The sequence below is a fragment of the Schistocerca serialis genome, chromosome 1 (genome assembly GCF_023864345.2).
Source record: "Schistocerca serialis cubense isolate TAMUIC-IGC-003099 chromosome 1, iqSchSeri2.2, whole genome shotgun sequence".
Taxonomy (NCBI): Eukaryota; Metazoa; Arthropoda; class Insecta; order Orthoptera; family Acrididae; genus Schistocerca; species Schistocerca serialis.
This window is the reverse complement of record NC_064638.1, coordinates 667,390,871-667,416,556: the sequence shown is the minus strand read 5'-3', so window position 1 is coordinate 667,416,556 and position 25,686 is coordinate 667,390,871. Positions and strand designations below refer to the sequence as shown.

General features: G+C 43.4%; 1 protein-coding gene across 2 annotated transcripts in view; it reads left to right on the top strand.

Moving 5' to 3' along the window:
* The window catches only part of LOC126479837 (golgin subfamily A member 1), a 130,670-nt gene that overhangs the window by 32,869 nt on the left and 72,115 nt on the right, over positions 1-25,686 (top strand). For both annotated transcript variants that reach the window (XM_050103819.1, XM_050103818.1), the window contains exon 5: positions 11,825-12,073. In XM_050103819.1, the coding sequence (XP_049959776.1) occupies positions 11,825-12,073 (249 nt within the window). The remainder of the gene's footprint in view (positions 1-11,824; positions 12,074-25,686) is intronic.

Below are 25,686 nucleotides of genomic sequence, written 5' to 3'. Positions count from 1 at the left end.
TGAGGACAAGCTACACAGACATCTGGCTCAATTCCATGGGCACCTGTGCACCCCTCATATGGCAAGCCCCTTTTTTTTCTTTTAGAAGAAACTGTCCTAGCCACCCAAGATCCCAAATCCTTTAAAAGTCACACTGCCCATATTCCTCCACAGTTGAGACCTTCTCTCCCATCTACTTCCCCTGGTCCTCCTCAGCCAAATCTGCTGCCTTCCTGGACATTGACCTCCACCTCTCTTGTGGCTCCATAAAATAGCTCCGTGGACATGAAGCCCACTAACCATCAACAATAATGTGATTTTAATAGCTGTCATCCCCTTACATGTTAAAATGTTTCTCCCATATATTCTGGCCATATATGGATTGTGCACCGGCATTGGAGGTTTTACTAAGGACTTCAGATAGGCAAACCTAGTCAGCAGATTTCCCATGGTGTATCCGTACATCTAAACCTATATAGCCACCCCTATGAACCAGCTGCAGAGGTGCATACTCCTCATCACCCATTATCACCCCAGACCGGAATGACTCAACTGTATACTTCACCATGGCTTGGAGTACTGATCACCATGATAGAAATACAGGGTTATTACAAATGATTGAAGCGATTTCACAGCTCTACAATAACTTTATTATTTGAGATATTTTCACAATGCTTTGCACACACATACAAAAACTCAAAAAGTTTTTTTAGGCATTCACAAATGTTCGATATGTGCCCCTTTAGTGATTCGGCAGACATCGAGCCGATAATCAAGTTCCTCCCACACTCGGCACAGCATGTCCCCATCAATGAGTTCGAAAGCATCATTGATGCGAGCTCGCAGTTCTGGCACGTTTCTTGGTAGAGGAGGTTTAAACACTGAATCTTTCACATAACCCCGCAGAAAGAAATCGCATAGGGTTAAGTCGGGAGAGCATGGAGGCCATGACATGAATTGCTGATCATGATCTCCACCATGACCAATCCATCGGTTTTCCAATCTCCTGTTTAAGAAATGCCGAACATCATGATGGAAGTGCAGTGGAGCACCATCCTGTTGAAAGATGAAGTCGGCACTGTCAGTCTCCAGTTGTGGCATGAGCCAATTTTCCAGCATGTCCAGATACACGTGTCCTGTAACGTTTTTTTCGCAGAAGAAAAGGGGGCCGTAAACTTTAAACCGTGGGATTGCACAAAACACGTTAACTTTTGGTGAATTGCAAATTTGCTGCATGAGTGCGTGAGGATTCTCTACCGCCCAGATTCGCACATTGTGTCTGTTCACTTCAGCATTAAGAAAAAATGTTGCTTCATCACTGAAAACAAGTTTCGCACTGAACGCATCCTCTTCCATGAGCTGTTGGAACCGCGCCGAAAATTCAAAGCGTTTGACTTTGTCATCGGGTGTCAGGGCTTGTAGCAATTGTAAACGGTAAGGCTTCTGCTTTAGCCTTTTCCATAAGATTTTCCAAACCGTCGGCTGTGGTATGTGTAGCTCCCTGCTTGCTTTATTCGTTGACTTCTGCGGGCTATGTGTGAAACTTGCCCGCATGCGTTCAACCGTTTATTCGCTCACTGCAGGCCGACCCGTTTATTTCCCGTTACAGAGGCATCCAGAAGCTTTAAACTGCGCATACCATTGCCGAATGGAGTTAGCAGTTGGTGGATCTTTGTTGAACTTCGTCCTGAAGTGTCGTTGCACTGTTATGACTGACTGATGTGAGTGCATTTCAAGCACAACATACGCTTTCTCGGCTCCTGTCGCCATTTTGTCTCGGTGCACTCTCGAGCGCTCTGGCGGCAGAAACCTGAAGTGCGGCTTCAGCCGAACAAAACTTTAGGAGTTTTTCTACGTATCTGTAGTGTGTCGTGACCCTATGTCAATGAATGGAGCTACAGTGAATTTATGAAATCGCTTCAATTATTTGTAATAGCCCTGTAAGTAGCATCATATCCATGACCCTTCCCATCACTCTCAAAATGGAACTCCATCACTATCCCCAATATATGAAATATCGTAGCCCACCTGTTAAAACTTACAAATCACATATCAGCTTTGCTGTAAATTTTGCACAGCCTTTCATGTGAACATTACCCCAAACCAGCTGAAACAATATACTGGACTTCAGTGATTCCTTCATAACCCACGTCCTCTTCATTGCAAGAAAGAACTTCTAACGTCAGTTATCATAAGTTGCTAGATCAACAAATGTGCTTAACAAAACACAGGTCATTTCCACCTATAAGAAGGGTCATCAAACAGATGGAGGTATTTATATGTCTATATCATTGGTGTCAGTTGATTATAGAATTAATGAACATTTTAAAATTTTGGGTTATATCCTTGGAGGACAAAATTCTTCTATTAAAATCAACATGAATTTTACAAACAGATCTTGTGAAACTTGGCGCACTCTGTTCGTCTGTGAGGTCCTGAACATCCTAGACAGTGGGGCCTGGTTGGTGTTATGTTCTTGACTTTCAGAAAGCCTTTGCCACAGCTCTGCGGTTGTTTAGTGTACAGGATGTCAGCTTACTGAATATTAGGGTAGATTTGTGACCAGATTTGAGAATTTCTTGCAGATATAACTAAACATATTGTTCTTAATGGTTAAAAATCATTATAATGATCTAGTAGGTAAACACAGAAGTTCCTTGGGACAGTTCATGGACTATGCTGGTGAGTACAGGAAGGTTCCAATGCCAGAAGACCTGCACAGCATCAGACTGGCTTATGGATTGGTAGTTGACATGAATAAATATAATATAATGCACATAAATAAACAGGGGACCCATTACTCTTCAATTATCTGTTGGTGAAAATCACTGGAAACAGTAACAATCATAGAATACTCTTGGAGTCACTGTTCAGAGCAAACTAAAATGTAATACACACACAAAAATAACTAGGAAAACCAGATCCCAGGCTGAGAATCGTAAAGTTATATGTTAACTCGCCATCGAAATTCACATTAATATTGTTTGGTTGCAAGTGACAAGCTACCAGTACATAAGATACAAATGGTCTTGCAGAACTGTATAATGTAAAATTAAAGTAATGACAAATCATTCAAAAACTGTCTTTAGTCGTAATTTTCATAAACTAGTTATCTCTTACAATATGTTGACATTTCACAGATTTGAGTAAAGAAAACCCGCTAATGATGGCACAGAGGTGGTGAAACATAGTTGGGTCATATGAAAAAGCAGTGTTTTACGTAACAGGCAGACATTATAGCCAATAATTTGAATTGCAAGCGTGGCAGATGCAAGAGTAGCATATCCAAAAGACGAATATAGGAAAAAATCTTAAAAATGTCATTCCCTTACAAAAGGAGTGAGTTACACAACACTTTTTCTAGCAATTCTTCAGTATCAGTCATCAAGAGATCACTTAGTAATCTTAATGTGTTAATAGAGATGCTCAACAAACTTTAGCAGCCAACATTACTAAAGAGGAATTGTGCATCATGGATAGATTCACAGTTAAGAGTTATGATATGATAAATTTGTCATAGTCTGGCAACATGATACTTTCCCCTGCATATACACTGAAGAGCCAAAGAAACTGGTACACCTGCCCCCACGAGCATGCACAAGTGCTGCAACACAATGTGACATGGACTCGACTAATGTCTGCAATAGTGCCGGGGGGAATTGGCACCATGAATCCAGCAAGGCTGTTGATACATCTGTAAGAGTACGAGGGGGTGGAGATATCTTCTGAAGGCATCCCAGATATGCTCGATAATGTTCAATGTCTGGGTAGTTCGGTGGCCAGCAGAAGAATGTTCCTGGAGCCATTCTGTAGCAGTTCTAGATGTGTGTGGTGTCGCGTTGTCCTGCTGGAATTAACCAAGTCCATTGTAATGCACAATGGACATGATTGGATGCAGGTGATCAGACAGGATGCTTACACATGGGCCACCAGTCAGTCTTATCTAGACGTAACAGGGGTCCCATATCACTCTAACTGCACAGGCCCCACACCATTACAGAGCCTCCATCAGGTTGAACAGTCTCCTGCTGACAGGCAGGGTCCATGGATTCATGAGATTGTCTTCATATCCGTACACGTCCATCTGCTTGATACAATATGAAATGAGACTCATCCGACCAGGCAAAATTTTTCTAGTCATCAACAGTCCAATGTCGGTGTTGACAGGTCCAGGCGAGGCATAAAGCTTTGTGTCATGCAGTTGGCAAGGGTAGGCGAGTGGACCTTCGGCTGCAAAGCCCATATCGATGATATTTCATTGAATTGTTCGCACACTGATACTTGTTGGTGGCTGAGCATTGAAATCTGCAGCAGTTTGCAAAAGGGTTGCACTTCTGTCATGTTGAACGACTCTCTTCAGTCGTCGATGGTCCCATTCTTGCAGGATCTTTTTCTGCCCACAGCGATGTTGAATATTTGGCTTCCTGATATTCACAGTGTACTCATGAAATGGTCGTATGGGAAAATCCCCCACGTCATCGCTACCTTGGAGATGCTGCGTCCAATCACTCATGCGCCAACTTTAACATCGCTTTCAAACTCACTTAAATCTTGATAACTTGCCATTGTAGCAGCAGTAACTGATCTAACAACTGCTCCAGACACTTGTCTTATATAGGTTGCCAACTGTAGCACTGTATTCTGCTTGTTTTCAAATCTCTGTATTTGAATATGCATGCCTACACAAGTTTCTTGGCACTTCAGTGTGTATCTCATGAAGTGACAACCGAAAAATGGGATTAGTGCCATTTTATTGTGCAATAATGTGTTTGTCATATTTGGTTGAGTGGTGCTTTAATAGTTTTGTGGTGGATTTGCTGTACAGCAAATATTTGTGGTGTGCAGTATTTGTGCTATAATTTTGTTTCATATCCTTAATATATACTCTGTGGTCATTTGGATTTTTGGATTTTGAAATTGACATTACTGTTAGGTAGGCAGGTTCTAGTGGATTGAAGTTGCTCACTAAGAATTTGTTTTCAGTGGTGCATGAGCTCCAACTTATTCTCTAGGACAAATTCCCTGCTGACAACCTAGCTCATTCGTAGGACACTCTTCGTTCATTTTAAACCACTTATTTTGATTAATTTGTGTTGGGCCTCACATCTGAGTTGGCTTCTTTGTGCCGGGAATGTCACCTACTACCCAGCAAGGCAGACAATCTATTGGGGGGGGGGGGGGGGTTGTCAGGCACCCACACAGTGGTAGCCCCCTCATCATGCAGGTTGATTCCTGAGCTGTCACCTCCCCATGCATCCTGAGGAGTAGGTGCCTGTCTGTTTGGAGGCACTTGACCTCTGGGCTTTGGTCATCATGCCAGGTGGCCTTTATTCTGCCTGGGTGACCCCCATGGTGAAAGCTATTGTTCGGTGTAGGCGGCATGTAGCATATGTCTGGTGTCACGAAACGACCAAAGTTATCAATCAGTGACAACAAGGAATTGACAGGCTCCTCAGACAGAGTATAATGTAGTCCCACTTGTTACGACCCTAGGAACTTTTCCCCCTTGGCTACTTGATGCATGGAAAACAAAACCAAGTTACTTGGGACACTTGTTGCTTTAAGTTCTTTGTTTGTGCCCAGGTATTTTTTTGTGGAGAATATTGAAAACATAATTGGTGAACTCTCTTCCTTTGACAAATTGTTATTTGGTTCCATCTAATTCAAGGCCATATATCCCACCCATTCCCAGACATTGCTCTCTCCTAAAAAACTTGGTGATGTATCTTACCATCATAACCCATTAGAACATCTAGACGGTACAGGGATTGATGTGAACATTTGGCGAGAGTAGGGATCCACTTCAGATGTGTACATTGAGGCCTGCCAGATAACAAGGTAGACACAGCCGCATTTATCTGTGCTTCTGAGGGAGGTTGGCTTTCATAAAAAGTCAAAATCGTGTAACCGTTATGATGTGAAACCGCATTACTCACCTCAGATGTGATGTTCTAAATGCCAGCGCTTTGGGCATTTGTGTTCCAAGTGTTCATACAACTGTGGCCTGGCATTTCATGAAAATTCATCATATGCGTAACAACATATATGTGACAATTCTGGGAATCCCTACTCTCCCCAATCTCTGAAGTGTGCTAACCTACTCAAGGAATGCAAAATCCAGAAACAGAAGCTCACAGATCTTTTCTAATATTGTGTAGCTTGGGAACAATGATTGATTCTATTTTTTCTCGGTGATATCAATCTTTGCAACTACTTTGGCCAGGTCATCAGCAGTACTAGTATATTTACTTCCTTGATGTCAACATTCTGTAGCCACACAAACTTGATCATGGCACTGAGAGGTCCTCCCCTCTTCTGGTTCCTGCAGCACCATCTTTGGGAACCAATCCCCACACCTGGCCAGAAAAGCAGCTCCCTCCTCAGGTATCTACCAGTGGCAGGGCTCTCTTTGGAACCCTCTCCCAGGAAATCCACAGATCAGGAGCCCAACGCCAGCGAGTGGGTGAAGGACTCACAGATCTTGGGTCCGAGGGCTGCTAGCTCTTCTTCCATTCCTATATCTACAGCGAATAAGCCTTCACAAATCTGCCAAAAGTTGAAGAACAAGAAAGGCTGCCCTGGTGACCCCAGATCCCCAAACAACATCGAATTCTGAACCGAAGTTAACTGCTATTGTTCCACCTCACCTGTCACAGACAGTCCACCTGACACCATCACACCTAACCACGTCACCCTGTATGTGGTGGTCTAGTGGAACTGCAGTGGATGTTACTGTCACCTTAGGAGCTACAACAACTGTTCTCCTCTGTCCCGAAGTCTTTGAGGTTACCATGCCTTTTTTTTTTTTTTTGGAACCGTACTGGCTCCAATAGTGCCTCTGAACAGTTCACACGGTTGTTGTCTGTGAGTGGATTCCCCTCCTTGCTGTGCTGAAAGCAATACAGTGCGAGTGCAGATTTCTCCAGCTGTCACTATGTGGAACATCTATTTACTGCAAGGCAGGGCACTTACCTACCTTGAAGTGACCACCTTAATCCATCTACTTCTCCCTCCTACCCCTGTCTGTCCTTTTCTCCTACTTGGAAATTTCAATGCACACCACTCCATTGAGGGAAGTACCGCTTTGTCTGGTAGGGGCCTTCTGATTGGCCAGTTTCTTTCTAGTCTTGATCTGTCCACCTTAATGACAGTACTTCTGCCAACTTCACTGGCATCCATTGCATCTCTTCAGCTATCGAACTTACCTTTTCACCCAATCGCATATCTTCACTACAGTGTTCGCTACACAATGGTCTTTGTGAAAGTGATAACTTTCCAGTGATCCTGTCACTTCCTTATCCAACCTGATGGGCCAATTACCCCAGTGGGCTCTTCAAAGAACCAGCTGACAGTTGTACCCTGTCCATCCAAAAATTTGAGAGACTGCTTTTATCCCTGGTCTGTACAAGTGATGTCAGTAACTGTGCTGGCAGCTTGGACTACCAACTGTAAACATCATGTGCATTGGACCAGTCAGTTGTGAGCAGATAGTGTTAAGTAGTGGATTTGCAGCTGTAATTGTGTTGCTTCATTGCAATTTGTGACAACTATGTTGACACAAATGACAACAGAGTGGGACTGGGTGTTTGTGATGTCCTCATCATTTCATCGCCATTTGTGAGAGTGACTCGATTGGATTGTGAAAAAAGAAAATGGGCTTTGTAGAAATTGGGACTTTGTACAGGTGCTGATGACTGCGCAGTGGAGCACCCCACAAACCAAACATCAAAACGGAGCAACACATCCAAATCAGATGTGGAAGACATTCTCTAGAATGTTGTGAAAGAAAATTGTGTGGTGAGTTCGTACCACACATCTTAACTCCTGAACAGAGAAGACAACATGTGTTGTCGATTGATTGAAATGCAAAATTTGAACAATACTTTTTTGCAAAAATTCGTTATTGGTGGTGATACTTGGTGTTATCAATACCAGTCTAACACAAAACAACCAAGTGCATAAATTCACATGAAGAGTCAGTACTTTGACAGGGTACTGACATTTAATACACTGTGATATGCGAGTTGAACGACATCCCAGAGGAGGACATTTTTGACAGTTCACATGATTGCATGAACATTCTGTACATAATATCCAAGTGGGGGGTGAACGGGAGGACAGGGGGAGACTATGTAGAACAACTGAAGCATTACATCATCATTTGAACTTTTCTCTGTTATTTATTAATTCAGTCTTGAAAATTTTTGGACTTTGTGGTATATATTTGCTGTCAGCTTAACCCCATCTTGTCAGATTGCCTCGACAGGGTTATGGGAGATGTCTCTGACGCAATGATCAGCACTGGAACTGCTGTTCCCACTTGTACAGGCCACCTCCACTGTCAGCTGTTGCCACAGTGGACCAAAGACACTGAAACAAGTGTTCAACATAGTCAAACGCAGCACCTTGAGCAACTTCTTTGCAGCTCATCCTCCTCACTTTTAAGTGGCTTCACACTAGGGCGTGCTATCTAATTAATCATAGCAAGAAGGGATATTGGGAGTACTATGTCTCCTCCTTGGGAATGTATGCCTCTTCATACCATGAGGAGGACAAGCTTTATAGCCTCCTGTGCGACAAAAGAACAAAAACTGTTCTGGATCTTTTCCTTCATGGTGGTATTTGTACAGTGAGTTAATTCTTGCAGAATACCTTGTGGTCCTCTCTGACAGTGTCAGCAGCCTCTTAATACACAGCTACCTTCTGAACACACAAAGTTGAGACCTCTCCCTCTCCTACACCACCTGCCATGTGTCATTCAAAAGTAGTGGTGCAAATAAAGTATTCTAAACCAACCTGGTGGAATAAAGTCCTTTTTCAAATTTATTTAGGCTTTGGAGCCTACCCAGAAGAAAATGGTCAGTGTATTGCCACACCTGGCAGTGGGACAAGTGCTGACATTACAGCACACCAAGATTAAAATGTTAAGTCATCGGCTCTATTAAATTTATTTGTGGTAAATATCAAAAGAAGATGACTGTTGACAGCCGTGCTGTGCACAAACATATACTTAATCGATTTTCTAATGAACTGATGACACTATATCCACGTCTGCTAATATAAATGCACTTGAGTGGACAGTGCCCAAAACTATTACTGCAAATAAAATATTTTAAAACACAGCCTTGTGGAATAAAGTCTTTTTCAAAGTTATTTAATGAACCAAACACTGGAAATTGCATCAGCCTCTTGATTCGTCACACAATATGACCCCAGGCTACGACTTGGTTCTTAATCAGACATTCCAACATCTGAATGTTATTGAAAGACTGTCTACTCAGGGTTTTCAACTGTATATGGCTAGATTTGTATCATCGTCCTTATCCTTAAACAGGCAAAAACACTACATCCATTAACAACCTACAACTGATTAGCCTAACCAAAATACTCTGCAAACTGCTTGATAGGATGGTAACCCATCAATTTTGCAGGGTTCTCTTTTGTCCCTCTATCCATATGGTTTCTGGAAAGGACAGTCCACAGCCAAACATCTGATTTGGTTCAAAGCAGCAATCCAACAAGATCACACAACTCTCCTCCGTGTTTACTGTGTTCTGGTCTTGTCCCATTTGGACTATAGTTGCCAGGTTTATGGCTTAGTGGCACCTTCAAATTGTTGGACTCAGTCCACCATCGTGATTTAAGACTTGACCACTCACATCTTCCGTACTAGCCCCATAGGCAGTCTCTTCACTGAAGTGGGGGATCTTATTCTTCATTACAGATAGTACCAATTGTTGCTCACTTATGCAGTCACCATCTGACAATTTTCTAATCATCCAACGTATCAAATTCTTTCCTCATACAAGGACTATTAACCCCCTAACACTGGCTCTCGGGAGAAATCGAGGGTTGGAATGAACCTTGAGCTCCTGTCGGATCTCCACCTAAGCTGGTTACAGTGTGCTTCCCATGTTATCCAACATCCCTCTCCCTTTTTCCTCTTTGGTTAGTCCCCAGATCATGAATTATGACTGATCTATTTAAAAGACCCTTAAGTTTTTCACCTCCATGACCTTTCGGCATCTGTTCTTTTCTCCTCTTTGTGAGTATCATGGTCCTACCGTATTTACACTGGCGGTTCTAGAAGTATGGATAAGGTGAGATATGCTTTTACATCTCCCACTGGTGAGGAACAACATTTATTTCTGGCAATGTGTAGCAACATTTCAGTTTGTCTTGACTCTATAAGCAGTCTCCAGGCCATTCATCAATTTTACTGTTGTCACACTGTGACAGCTGCTACTTGTGACTTTCTCTATTACCTCAGTTGTACTGCCTGCTAATTTGTCTTTTTGTGGGTCCCAATTCGTGTAGGTATCCCAGGGAATGAATTGGCCAAGAGGTCAGTTAAGTAATTACTCACCCAACGTTTGCTTTGACAATCACAGGTGCGGATTTGTGGGTGCAAATAAGATGCTCTCCTTTCAGTGAGATGGGACATCTGATGGGCTACTGCCCTCTCAAATAAAGTCTGCAGTATAGAGGATACTGCTGGTGCATGGCACTTATCCTCCATTCCTCCTCCAAGGAATCCTACATTGTTCAGCTTGTTTTATTATTGACTGTCCGGTTGATGACCATTATGTTTTTAGACTTCACTTTTTCTATTACACATCTCCCAGCTAGATGACATTCTTTCCTCTGTATCTGTCTTCGTCCTTGGTGGTTTAACAGGGCATCAGTTGTGGAGTAGGTTTCTCTCTGACGTATGTGCCGGTCTGGCCCATATACTTTTACTTCTCTTTAAATTATTTCTAAACTCTGGCATCAATATTGTTTTCAGTGTGTCTGTTTTACCACTCCTACATGCTTTCATAATCCAGTCAAATTTCTGGCGGACTTCACAAACTCTAAATGAACAGCTTCTTGACTAAGGGACTGGTTTTCTCACTGTCTAGTCCCTTAACTCCCACCGAGCCACCAACATACGTAGTAAACTGAGAGTAGTCTAAAAATTGAGAGAACTATAGAAAGAAGTGAAGTTAAGATCCATCACTCAGAATGCTTTGAAAAAGGAATGGATAATGGTGAGGGAAAGATGGGAGAGACACCAGCCAAATTTTTGCAGCAGTAGCTGTGAAAGTTAATTATTATGTTAAATACACTTCTAGCAATAGTGTGTGTTATTTTCTTGATCTGTTTTGCTGATTTACTTTCATTTAACTTTTCCTAAAGGTTTATTTATTGTCTTTCAGTACTGTCTTATATGCTAAATCATTTCATAGTACGTCCATCAAAATCTGTGCATTTATGGGTAACTTATTGATCCTTTGCTTCCAAAGTGACAGTATTTTCTTTCAAACTTTGTTTTCAGTCTCACAATAATAATTTTGATCTTTGAGCCTCTGTGTAACCCCATTTCATTGCTAGTAACAGAGAATAGCATTGTTTACGTTGTTTGCTTTGAGTAAATGCGGTTTGTTTGAGGATCTCTGCAACATTTTAATGCAATTTTCTATTTCATTATTGCATCTAATGCAACCATATAGCAATTTCCTTAAAATGGTTTGTATAGATGGGAGAAGCATCAATCTTTTTGGCCTACAATGCATAAAAAATGGTCTTTGTGCACCAGTGATTGTTAAGCATGACTACACTTCTTAAAGTGCAAGTAATTGCAGTTTCATTCTTTTCGTCTGTGGCATTTGGTTTGGTTCTATAATGTTGCCCGTATAAAAATGTTGATACAGCAACTACAGATGTTTGTGTTGCATGGGATGAGAACATTAATTTGTTGTGTTAGTTTTGTTAAATGTGCCAGACTTTCGTGAGGTAAGTGTTAGTAATTAATATGTATGTAATATTATTTATATTAGGTATGGTAATGGAATTTTTGTGACAGGATGAGCTCGAGTCTATACGGCATTCCTCTGACCTTGAACGATCACGACTGAAAAGTGATTTGGCGCGTGCAGAAGAAGAGACAAGGCACCTTACAGAACGTATTTCCTTACTAGAGGCACGTGCCACTCCTATAAGTGAACCTGATGCTGCTGATGACCCTGATGGCAGAGTACGAAGACTACTTGCAGAACGTGCTGCACAAGATGCCCGCCTGGAAGAGGCTCATTTACAACTGACTGACATAAAGGTAAACTGTGTGTGTGTGTGTGTGTGTGTGTGTGTGTGTGTGTGTGTCTACCATGCAGTTTTATACGTATGTTTTAAGACAAGTTGTTGCAAAGAAAAAAGTGGATGGGAAGAACAGGAGAGCAGTACCATCAGTCAAATTATATGTATTTTTTTAATTTCAAACATCAGACAATACAGATTATATAGTTTTTCTGGAATACATTATTATGACAATTCAGATGTTAAGTTGACTGACAGTGTGCCGGAATTTTGGTAAATAACAAATTTTTATGCCAAATTAAGAAGAATAATGAAAAATTATTAAATTTTTCAGTGTCAAACCCCAAAAGTGCACAAAATCTCATTAGTAACAATGCAGAAAAAGAAACAGCTGGTGTGTCAGTCTTTTACTGTTCAGGAATCAAAATAAATTTGTGGAAAAATGTCAGAAATAATAATTAGAAAGTGAATGAAATTACTGGGTGTAGAGAATAAGGTATTTTACTAGTTACTTAGTCACACAGACAGAACCAAACGCTGAAATTATAGAGAACTCATGCTCTTCACAGTGATGATTGTGTCAGATCTATATATTCTTTAAGAAGTTTGCAAATGAACAACAGTTTCATTACTAGTGTTGTAAGTGACCTACAGTATATCTTCCTCCATCAGACTAGTCTTTTGAACATTACGAGGAGACAGAGGGACTCGCAATTACAGGAGAAATTCTAGGTACTGTTGATACACATATAAAAGTAGAGAACTTTTGTGGCTTCCAGAAATCTAAGTTCCTTCTTCATGGGAAATGAGTGGAGGTTGGGGAATGTTGAAAGAAGGGACTTGTTGCTCACATTCCATGTTTAATGTGACCCACCTGTTAGTGAGGAAAAGGGAGACAAAGATGATATATAACGTACCAGAGAGAGAAGGCGGTTGAAGGTAGTACAATGGAATGTAGCATCAGTAAAGAGATGGTAATATAGAGAGAGAAGTAAAGGAGGAGTAAGAGGAAGAGAAATGCGAATTGAATGAAGAAAGCTGGAAACAAAATGGAGGAAAATCAAATGAGGTGATGGGATGAAAGTAGAAAATAATGGTGTAAATTATTTAGTAAAGAATTGTAAATGATGGGAAGAAGATGATCCTGGAGGTTACGTCCTAGAGGGGGGCAGGATATGAGGATACATAAGAGACGGTTACAATCCCTGGAGTTCAGGAAAACTAGTGTCATGTTGGAGGATCCAGACAGCCCATATAACAGGCACTCAGGCACCTGTAGTCATGTTGTAGAGCATTCAGATTAATAGACACATCAAGGAAATTATTTGCTGGTCGTAATAAATAGACCATGTGATGATCTTAGACAACATGCTAAAATAACATAGATGCTTTTACGTAATAACTGTAAGACATCAAGAAATCTAGAGCAGACATTCATCCAGCAATGGATGTCAGATGACAAGGATTCCGAGGATAATACTAACCTCCTCTCATTGTCCTAAATATTTCTCTTGTATCTCATTCTCATCCATACAATGAAAGCATTCTTTTCCAGCACCACTTTCTCCCTCACCTATCAATCACATCCTCATCTGCTGCTCCTCCACCTACTTTCCTCCTCATACTGCTCCCTTTCTCTTCCCTCCTCCTCAGGTTTTCCTCGCTTCTTCCCTCATCCCATCCTTCTTCCCTTGGCCTCTCTAATCACATTCCTTCCCCCTCAGCCTCATCACACACATTTCTCTCCCATTGGCTACACAACTCACATTCCTCACCCCTCGACTTTGCTACTCAACTTCCTCCCTCCTCAACATCAACATTTACCTTCCCCCCCTCCCCAGGCCTTGCTACACCTCCTGCTTCCCCCGTGACCTACACCCTCACCTTCCTAGCCCTGCTTGTCTGCACCACTCATCTTCCTCGCCCTGCTTGTCCGCGCCACTCACCTTCCTCGGACCCCTTGGACTTGCAACTAATCTTCTTTCCCCCCTTGTCCTCCTAACTCACTTTGCTCCCATCCCTCTCGGTCTCACCACTCACCTCCCCCCCCCCCCCTTTGGCTGTACACTCACCTTCCGCCCCCCCCCCCCCCCCTTGGCTTTGCCACTCAAATTCCTTACCCCCTTGACCTCACTTTTACCTATTTCCGCTCTTCTCTTTGCCACTACCTGCTTTCCCCTCCCCACTCTTCCTCCCCTCCCTGCCTCTCTCCCCCCCCTCACATCCCCTCCCCTCACTTCCTCTTACTCCAGCCCTCACCTTACTACTTCCTGCTTCGGCCATCACCTTACTTCTTCCTCCTTCTCCCCTCATTTACTTCCCCAGCTCCTCCCCTCCTCTCACTTCACCTTGCTTCTGTCCTCCTCTCACTTCACCTTGCTTCTGTCCTCCTCTCACTTCCCCTTGCTTCTGTCCTCCTCTCACTTCCCCTTGCTTCTGTCCTCCTCTCACTTCCCCTTGCTCCTGCTGTGCCCTTCATTCCCTTTGCCCCTGTTCTCCACTTACCCTTGGCCCTGCTCTCCAATCACTTCCTCCTGCTCTCCCCACTTCCTCTCCTCCTGCCTCCCCCCTGCTTCTCCATCCTACTGCTTCCCCTTCGTTTCTCCACCCTACTGCTCCCCCTTCGCTTGTCCACCCTACTGCTCCCCCTTCGCTTGTCCACCCTACTGCTCCCCCTTCGCTTGTCCACCCTACTGCTCCCCCTTCGCTTGTCCACCCTACTGCTCCCCCTTCGCTTGTCCACCCTACTGCTCCCCCTTCGCTTGTCCACCCTACTGCTCCCCCTTCGCTTGTCCACCCTACTGCTCCCCCTTCGCTTGTCCACCCTACTGCTCTCCCTTCGCTTCTCCACCATACTGCTCCCCCTTCGCTTCTCCACCCTACTGCTCCCCCCACACTTCTCCATCCTCCTGCTCTCCCCTTACTTTCCCTTCGTACTCCTCTTCCTTCGGTTCATGTTGCTCCACTCCTCCCCTCTATTACTCTTTTTCCTCCCCTCCCTGCTATTCCTCTTTTTCCTCCCTTCCCCATTATTCCTCATGCTCCTCCCCTCCCCACTATTCCTCTTGTTCCTCCCCTCCCCGCTATTCCTCTTGTTCCTCCCCTCCCTGCTATTCCTCTTGTTCCTCCCATCCCCACTATTCCTCTTGTTCCTCCCCTCCCCGCTGTTCCTCTTGTTCCTCCCCTCCCCGCTATTCCTCTTGTTCCTCCCCTCCCCGCTATTCCTCTTGTTCCTCCCCTCCCCGCTATTCCTCTTGTTCCTCCCCTCCCCGCTATTCCTCTTGTTCCTCCCCTCCCCACTATTCCTCTTGTTCCTCCCCTCTCCGCTATTCCTCCTTTTTCTCCTATACCCTACCCTACCCAACCCTCGCATTTATTCCCGTTGCTTCTCCCCTCACCTAACTTCCCGTTGCTTCTCCCCTCACCTAACTTCCCGTTGCTTCTCCCCTCACCTAACTTCCCGTTGCTTCTCCCCTCACCTAACTTCCCGTTGCTTCTCCCCTCACCTAACTTCCCGTTGCTTCTCCCCTCACCTAACTTCCCGTTGCTTCTCCCCTCACCTAACTTCCCGTTGCTTCTCCCCTCACCTAACTTCCCGTTGCTTCTCCCCTCACCTAACTTCCCGTTGCTTCTCCCCTCACCTAACTTCCCGTTGCTTCTCCCCTCACCTAACTTCCCGATGCTTCTCCCCTCACCTAACTTCCCGATGCTTCTCCCCTCACCTAACTTCCCGTTGCTTCTCCCCTCACCTAACTTCCCGTTGCTTCTCCCCTCACCTAACTTCCCGTTGCTTCTCCCCTCACCTAACTTCCCGTTGCTTCTCCCCTCACCTAACTTCCCGTTGCTTCTCCCCTCACCTAACTTCCCGTTGCTTCTCCCCTCACCTAACTTCCCGTTGCTTCTCCCCTCACCTAACTTCCCGTTGCTTCTCCCCTCACCTAACTTCCCGTTGCTTCTCCCCTTCCATCCCCTCGCATCATCCTGCCTCACCACTCCCATTGCTTCAACCTGCTCCATCCCTCGCCTTGCTTCAACCTGCTCCACAACCCACCTCTTCATCCTGCCTCCAATCTTCCTTCCATTCATACTCCTCCAGGCCTCCCCTCCCATTACCCTGCTCCACGCCTCCCGTCCCATTACCCTGCTCCACGCCTCCCCTCCCATTACCCTGCTCCACGCCTCCCCTCCCATTACCCTGCTCCACGCCTCCCCTCCCATTACCCTGCTCCACGCCTCCCCTCCCATTACCCTGCTCCACGCCTCCCGTCCCATTACCCTGCTCCACGCCTCCCCTCCCATTACCCTGCTCCACGCCTCCCCTCCCATTACCCTGCTCCACGCCTCCCCTCCCATTACCCTGCTCCACGCCTCCCCTCCCATTACACTGCTCCACGCCTCCCCTCGCTTAATCCTGCCCTGTGCATCACCCCACTTAATCTTGCTCCAAGCGTCACCTTGCTTAATCCTACTCGATGCATCACCTCGCTTAACACACTTCAGCCCCGCCTCCCTTCACTGTCCCCTTGCTTCATCCTCCCATCGCTTCACCCTCCCCTCGCTGCTTCCCACCCCCCCCCCTCCCCCCCTATGCCGCACTGCTTCCGCCCCACCATCGCACTGCCTACGGCCCCCTCTCTGCTTTTTCCTCAATGCTCCCATTCTCCCCTCATCTCTATTCATTGCATCCCCTCTGTTCAACCATTGACACTCTTCATCGCACCCCCTTGCTGCAGCCCCTTCACACTTTTCAGCCACTTTCCACTCTTCAGCACCTTGCCTCTCTTTAGATCCTCTCCACTCTTCAGCACCTACCCTGTCTTCGAACCCTCCCTGCTCTCTCTTCCCTCTCCTTTCCGCCTGCCCATTCTCTTTGTCTCCCTTCCCCAATCTCTCTTAACTATCCTCTCTTCTCCCCCTCTCAACCGCGCTTTACAACACTTCCTCCTGCTATTCCCTTCGATTGCTGCCTCAAGCTTCTCCCCATCCAAATGCCTCCTAATCATCCTCAATCACCTCCTGCTCCTTCTCCTTCCCAACTCTCTCCCATTCCTCCCGCTGCTCCCCAACCCCCTCCGATTTCTCCCACTGCTCGCCACCCCCTTGGATCTTCTTGATCCTTCCCACCTCCAGATGCCTTCAATCCTCCTCAGCCTCGATTCCTACGGATCCTTTACACCCTCAGATTCCTCCTGCTCCGCCCCGACCCCTTTATCAGTCCTGTTCCTCCTAGACCCTCCCCAATTCCTCCTGCTCCTCCCTGCCCGTCCCCCTCGCCTCGCTCCGTCCTGCCCGTCCCCCTCGCCTCGCTCCGTCCTGCCCGTCCCCCTCGCCTCGCTCCGTCCTGCCCGTCCCCCTCGCCTCGCCTCGCTCCGTCATGCCCGTCCCCCTCGCCTCGCCTCGCTCCGTCCTGCCCGTCCCCCTCGCCTCGCCTCGCTCCGTCCTGCCCGTCCCCCTCGCCTCGCCTCGCTCCGTCCTGCCTGCCCCCCTCGCCTCGCCTCGCCTCGCTCCGTCCTGCCCGTCCCCCTCGCCTCGCCTCGCCTCGCCTCACTCCGTCCTGCCCGTCCCCCTCGCCTCGCCACGCCTCGCCTCACTCCGTCCTGCCCGTCCCCCTCGCGTCGCTCCGTCCTGCCCATCCCCCTCGCCTCGCCTCGCTCCGTCCTGCCCGTCCCCCTCGCCTCGCCTCGCCACGCTCCGTCCTGCCCGTCCCCCTCGCCTCGCCACGCTCCGTCCTGCCCGTCCCCCCCCCTCGCCTCGTTCCCCTCCCTCCCACCCGCCCCCCCTCACTTCGTGTCCGTCTGTCCCTCCCACACGCCCCCCTCCCCATCCATCCTCCCCTCTTCCCATCACAGTCCCCCCTCCCACCTGTCACGCCCCTCCCTCTCGTCCCCTCGGGCCCACTCCGTCCCGCTCGGCCGCTGACCCTCGGGCCCACTCCGTCCCGCTCGGCCGCTGACCCTTGGGGCCCGATCCGACCCGCTGCTCCTCTGCCCGGCTGTTGTTTCAGCTCTATTATTATTTCCCTCCCCTCACTTCCTTTTGCTCCCTTTAATTTCTCTTGTTCCTCTTCTCCTCTCATTTCCGCCTGTCCCCTCTGTTCTTTTTTCTGTTGCCACTCAACTTCCACTTTTGTACTGCTCCTCCCATCCCCTCATTTCTTCTACTCATTCCTCACCTTCTGTCTCCACCTCCCTTTTCTATCCCCACTCTTCTCCCCTCTCGCTGGGCCCCTCCCCTCATTACCTGCTGCCTTCCCCTGCTGCAGCACCCATTACCCTCCCTTCCAGTTGTGTTCCCACTCTCATGATAAATTTTTTTCTCTTCCATTTCTTTTCTCCTTTCTTTTTTTCTCAATTCCATGTCTTATTTATTGTCTCCTTGGATTTAGTCATAAATCGATACACCTGCATGTAACATTCCTTTATTTTTTGTAAAATGTTTGTTATAGGTTTCTGACTTATTACAGTAATTTAGTAATAATATTTACATGATAAAAGGCGTTTGTAGTTTGTGTCAGCAATAAAATCTTTCAAATTCACTTTCATTAGACTACTGAATCTGCTACTGGTTGTGATTATCTATGGTTCATGGAGAATAGCTTGGTGCCTTACACATTAGGCATTATCACTTTATGAAGCCCATGACATAGTTTAATAATGTGCCACTAAACCCCATGTATAAAATGGCTTCAAATGTCAGATTGCTTTATCAGTGGGTTAATGTATTAAATATTTGATATTTAACAAGTAAGTGGAAATCTTTTCGAAAAGATTTGAAATCATTCGTAATGTTTGTCACTAATTGTCCTCTTTATGAAACACAGGATCAATATAGTTCGGGTGATTTGCACTCCATTTTAAGCAAAAGTAAGTTTTTCATGTATCTCAGTGTTTGGCAACATATCTACTGAATTTCGTGTCTTACAATGAAATCATTTTGCAGGCATAAGTGAATACTGTGTTGAATTTGTTGTAACTAGAGCTGGTAGTTAAGAAATAATACATCAAATCATGTCTGATGCTGAAGTTTTACTGCATGACAACAAAAATATGTTAAATGATGGGCCTTTTTTTGGGGTGTCAGGTAGAAAGTTCTGTGAAGGATTGAAATTTTTTGTCAAGTTCGTTGGAAGTTGCTAACTGCGATCATTCTCAGAAACTGGATTCGCACAGTCAGCTTTGCTGCCTCAAGATGCACACATTTTCTACTGTAATACTTGTCGTATTCTGTTAAACTTTTACCCTAAGATTATACTTCTTAGTGAGTAGATTTGACAGCATTTTAAATTTTATATTCAGTCATTTATGCAAAGCACTGAAAATAAAATTTTTGTTCCCCTGGAAGTTGTTGGACAGGCAACCTGCAACTGGTACCAGATTCTGGAATAGTCACTTAGTAATATAGATCACACAGAAATTTGCTCTTGATGACAAATCATCTCGTGATAAATATTTCTAAGTAGTAATCATGAAGAAACATACTGATTGGTTTTGAAAATACTATTAAGATATATACCCACCCTTCAGAATACAACTTGTTATTTGTACAAATTCCTGTCACTGATGTACTGCTCCACAAAATGACAGTATGCAAACTGACTGCAGAAATGCTCATCTTCACCGACAGATTAAATTGCTCGTATTATCACCTGATTCATAAAATGTTATACACTCAAATTATCTGGATGTACGTATTTTATTAATATTCTTTTAGGACAGTTTTGCTCGCCCCACAGTGATATACAGCTTTGTTAATGCTTTCAACAAACTCCAGGCATCCTAAATCATTGGGGGCTTTGCAAAATTTTACTAGTGTCCTACAATATTACAAAAATAAACAGATTGTGTTTCACTATGTCATTGTGATAGGGTGACTAGCTTCACCTAATGCAAGTATGTTGTTTAAATGCTTGTGATTTCTGCTATGTTTTTTTGGTTTTCATTAATACGTCCGAGTCTTTCGCTTCCCCTGTACCCCATGCATTGCTGTTCCTGAATAACAATTGTGGAAAGCAAGGAGATGCATTATGAACATCATATTCAGGATCAGACTCTCTTTGTAGACTTTCATACTAAATTTCCTCGTATATTTGCTATTATTACCACTACCTATGGCCTCTTAACTTACAAGGTTAGTAATCATAACTAGATTGATTAATTTTACTCATACAAATTGAGCTGTTTAAATTATTTAAATTTTATAATTAATAGGTTAACATTTTAAAGAATAAAATGAAATGAGAAACAAACAAAAGATGATGATAGCAGCGAGAATCAAACCCAAGCCAACAAATTGCCAGTTAGTGCAATTGACCATGGCACATATTCATAAAGTGTTGCTCAGTAATCACTAACACTGTACTCATAAATCTTTAGAAAGTGTTTTACACTCCCCTATGATCTACTTACGTGTAATATTCTAGGAATTTGAAAGAAGCATCTACCTGCTTCTACTCACATAGTTTGAGCCAAATCAGTGAGCCCTATCCCATGCCCTGGCACTTTTACATTTCTAGTAGGACTAACTAACTCTTTAATTCTCACTTCCTCCTCCAGTGATCTACTGGAAAAGTGCCTCTTTAGCAGATCATCTACAGAATTCAACATATTGCCTGCACTATACTTTACACGCACTTTCAAAGCAAAATACTTACTTGGTGCTGAAAGCTACTTAGTGCTGGCAGGGATAACATCACGTCAGAGCATGCACAGTTGAAAACACAATTTTGTCCCTTCTCTGAGTTGACCATAGTGTTGCTGACTATAATCTCAGGACCCAACAGTTTTCTGTAGCTTTGTTGGCATAAGTTGGTCCATGACAGTTGCAGTGGGATGAGTCAGCTTCATGAGCCTACCTCAATCAGTAATGTAACGCAATTTTGTATATGTCTCTATGGCAGTGCCTAAGTGTTGTCAAAGGTCTATAGATGGCTACAGTTTATGTCTGCAGCCATTGACACTTCACAGCAAAAAGCTGGCAACAGTTGTGCAAGCTATCAGGGATGCCCTCTCGCTTATAGTTATTGCAGAGAGAGCACTACAAAAAACGGTTTCATCTGTTTTATTTGCGTACCAGCACGCATTTGAAGAGAAACCCTATAATATGCATTTGAAGAGAAATGGCATTTAGTGTGATATTTACAGTGTGCTGTAGCACATCAGCACATGATCACCAGCCTGCTGCCTGCCATTTGTAATGTGAAATACTAAAGGTACTTGCATTTTGGCTGTTTTGCAACAGCCTTCCCCAAAGCATATACTATATACGAACAAAATATTGATGAGTGCAGTATTTTATTTTACAACTTGACAGTATGCTCAGAAGGAATCAACTGGCCAAGTGTACAGTGTGGGTACATCGAAATATAAACTCTCTCATTCGAGCAATCTAAGAGTGACTAGAAATAGTTTCAAACACAGAAGGTCACCGAGCAGATTTTCCAGAGGTGGATATTTCATGCCATTTCAGACTTTATATGCTCCACTGGGATGGAAAGAGCAGACTGCCTCCTATTTTTGTCATTAATTTGTGATACTTTTGGATGTAAAAATCTTCAGAACTTATCAAATTTGTATGTAATACAGAGTTATTAGAAATGCAGAGACAAGAAAATTGCCTGAAACATATTGCAATCTTTTGAATACGTGGGAATAAAACATACAAAATTGTAATTGTGGATTATGTATAAAACGAGCTTCATGTGTGGAAGGGTACAAGAATTACTTTTTAAGAAAAGTAAAGCTACCCCATCCTGAACATTTCTTTGAACATCACAGTGCTTTACCAGGTGTGATCCTTTTAGAGGTGGGAAACTCTTGCCTTTTTCCAACCATACAACTAAATTGCCTAGCCAGTTAAGGAGGATTTGCAATTCAATGTAGACTCCATAGTGTGGTGCTAGTTGGCATTTCCCATTTGAACAAACTATTGCTAGAGATGAAAAAAGAGATAAATCCCAGGAAAATAATTCCAGAAATCGCAGGGGATTTGTTACCAGACATTTGGGTTTGATGTTTGTCACTTGCCCTCTGAACCACCAAGCCAGTCTGTTTGTGGTTGTCTAAACATAGTATATTTAGTATTACAAACACAATAGTATTTTAAAAAAAATATGCTGCTCAGTTTGACATGTAAAATATTCCACACTGAACAGTGTGAAAGTTCATACACTGTTTTGGATTGAGTGTTCCCCCGGTTTTCTCATAGCTTCCTGTAATGGTATCAGAAATACCCATTATTTGCATTAGTTGATAGCTGTATTAGTAGTAGATGGTAAAACCTATAGACGAAGACAGAGATTAGAATATATCCAACAAATAATTGGGGATGTAGGGTGCAGGTGCTACTCTGAAATGAAGACATTGGTGGAGATGAGGAATTCATTACAGGCCACATTGAACCAGCCAGAAGATTGATGATTCAAAGAAAAAAAAACTCTGCATCTAATGACCCCCTCCTTCATTTGCTCAGGCCTTACTTCCAACTTGTTTATCATTTTCTGTGGTAGTATGGAAAATAACTGGAGGGAATGCACTAGTTGGAAAGTCAGACTTACTTCCCAGGTAACCAGATCTCATGACCAGTTCTAGCAGTAGCTGTATGTATCACAAATACAGCATGAACACTGAAATGTCACTCTGGTTCTTGAGTATTCATTTGGGTGTTATCATCCAGGTGATGTAATACTTAGGCAAAAAGCTTTTATTTAAAATTTAGAGAAATTACATCAAATGAACCTTCCCAACAATGGTAATTAACCATATGCATAAGTTGCTAAGGTAGCACTGCTACCTTGTGCCCCATAATATGTAAAGGCTGTTCACATTAAAAGAAAAGCAATGAAACCTTGTCTCAAAAGCCAGTCTTCATCTTCATGAGAATGTGGCACTAAAGAGCAATTAGTTTCATACTGCATCTATCAGAACTTATTACAAGAGGAAAGCGTTACTGAAGCTGTTACAACCCAGAGCCAGGTATGCTTCTAAGTGTTAGTGTAAAGGGAACTTAATTATTTATGCTTTGTTGGGAGCCACAACAGCAATGGTTCAACTACCATATTAGAAACTTGTTGCGAAATTAAAGAGAACGTTAGCACAGTTTTTAACAAGGAGTGCATAGAGCGAACATTCTGGACTTGTAAGCCAAGTGCTGTCACTGAGGAAGGTCAGGATTAATAACGGCAGAGTTTATAGTGACAACTGTTTTGTGTGATTATCATTTTTGCAATGGCTGATTTTTTGGTTTTTGCTCAGAGCGAGTGAAACAGAAACTCTTGGTATGTTAAAAACGGTATATGAGGATGATGCTAAGGAAAAATGGTTAAATGTCAGTTGATTACAGGCCTCATTCTGGTCATCCATACATGTCCCAAACACATGAAAATGTTGAAAACATCCATGCAGTCATCAACGAAGATCGATGACAAATCATTGAAAAAATTGTGGAGTTGTCAGAAGTGGCTGGGAGTTCAGGGCAGCCAATTGTACCAGAACATTTGGGTTGGGAATGAAAAGGATGGCTGCCAAATTTGTGCCATTACTGCTGAACAAAAACAAGGTCACTTAGTGTGCTTTGTTTTGAGAGAAGAGTTCCAAAATGATCGAAACTTTTTGTTTTTTTCTTTTTTCAAAAATTAACACAGGTGACGAAACTTGGTGCTATGCTTAAGGTTGTGAATCAAAGCAATAAGCAAACCAATGGAGACTTCAAGTTTTCCTTGTCCCCAGAAAACTTATCAGGTGAGATCAAACATTAAAACAATGCTGATTAGTTTTTTCAATGTGAGAGCAGAGCGGTCATACATTCAGAGTTCGTCCTGATTGATCAGACAGTTAATCAGGCTTTCTACTTCGAAGTTTTGAAAAGATTACTTAAAAGTGTGCAGCAGAAGAAGCCTGATTTGTCACAGTCGGGTGACTGGTTTTCCATCATGATGATGCCCCTGCCCACACAGCCCTGTATGTACGACAATTCTTGGCCAAGAGTGGTATGACCCCTATTCCTCACCCACCATACTCAATCGACCTTGCCCTGTGAGAGTTTAGTTTCTTAGAGTAAAAAGAGACATGAAAAGAAAGGGTTTTGCTGATGTTGCTGAGTTGAAGAAAAGAAAGCAAGTACTCCATCAAACATCACAAAAGCTGAATGTAAAGATTTTGTAAAATGGAATAAAATATTAGAAAACCAAGTGGAGAATACTTTGAAGGGGATTGAAGGTATGTACATAAAATGTGAATTGTTGTTGTTGTTGTTGTTGAGGTCTTCGATCCAGAGACTGGTTTGATGCAGCTCTCCATGCTACTCTACCCTGTGCAAGCCTCTTCATCTCTGAATAATTATTGCAACCTACATCCTTCTGAATCTGTTTAATGTATTCATCTCTGGTCTCCCTCTACAATTTTTACCCTCTAAGATTTTTACGCCCTACGCTTCCCTCTAGTACTAAATTGGTGATACCTTGATGGCTCAGTACGTGTCCTGTCAACCTATCCCTTCTTCTAGTCAAGATGTGCCACCAATTCCTCTTCTCCCACATCCTATTCAGTACCTCCTCATTAGTTATATGATCTACCCATCTAATCTTCAGCATTCTTCTGTAGCACCACATTTCAAAAGCTTCTGTTCTCTTCTTGTCTACGCTATTTATCATCCATGTTTCACTTCCATACATTGCTACAATCCTAACAAATGCTTTCAGAAAATATTTTCAAACACTTAAATCTATACTCAATGTTAACAAATTTCTATTCTTCAGAAACACTTTTCTTGCAATTGCCAGCTACATTTTATATCCTGTCTACTTCAACCATCATCAGTTAGTTTGCTCCCCAAATAGCAAAACTCCTTTACTACTTTAAGTGTCTCATTTTCTCATCTAATTCCCTCAGCATCATCTGATTTAATTCAACTATATTCTATTATCCTTGTTTTGCTTTTGTTCGTGTTCATCTTATATCCTCCTCTCAAGACACTGTCCATTCCGTTCAACTGCTCTTCCATGTCCTTTGCTGTCTCTGACAGAATTACAGTGTCATTGGCAAATCTCAAAGTTTTTATTTCTTCTCCATGGATTTTAATTTCTACTCCAAATTCTTCTTTTGTTTCCTTCACTGCTTGCTCAATATACAGATTGAATAACATCGGGGATAGGCTAAAACAATGTCTCACTCCCCTCTCAACCACTGCTTCCCTTTCATGACCTTGACTCATAACTGCCATCTGGTTTCTGTACAAATTGTAAATAATCTTTCGTTCCTTATATTTAACCCTGCCACCTTCAGAATTTGAAAGAGAGTATTCCAGTCATTGTCAAAAGCTTTCTCTAAGTCAAATACTAGAAATGTAGTTATGCCTTTCCTTAATCTGTTTTCTGAGCTAAGTCGTAGGGTCAGTATGCTAAGTCGTAGGGTCATTATTGCCTCGCATTTTCCAACATTTCTATGGAATCCAAACTGATCTTCCGTGTAGTTGGCTTCTACCACTTATTCCATTCGTTCGTAAAGAATCCATGTTAGTATTTTGCAACCATGACTTATTAAACTGATAGTTCGATAATTTTCACACCTCTCAAAACCTGCTTTCTTTGGAATTGTAATTATTTTCTTCTTCTTTAAGTCTGAAGGTAATTCGCCTGTC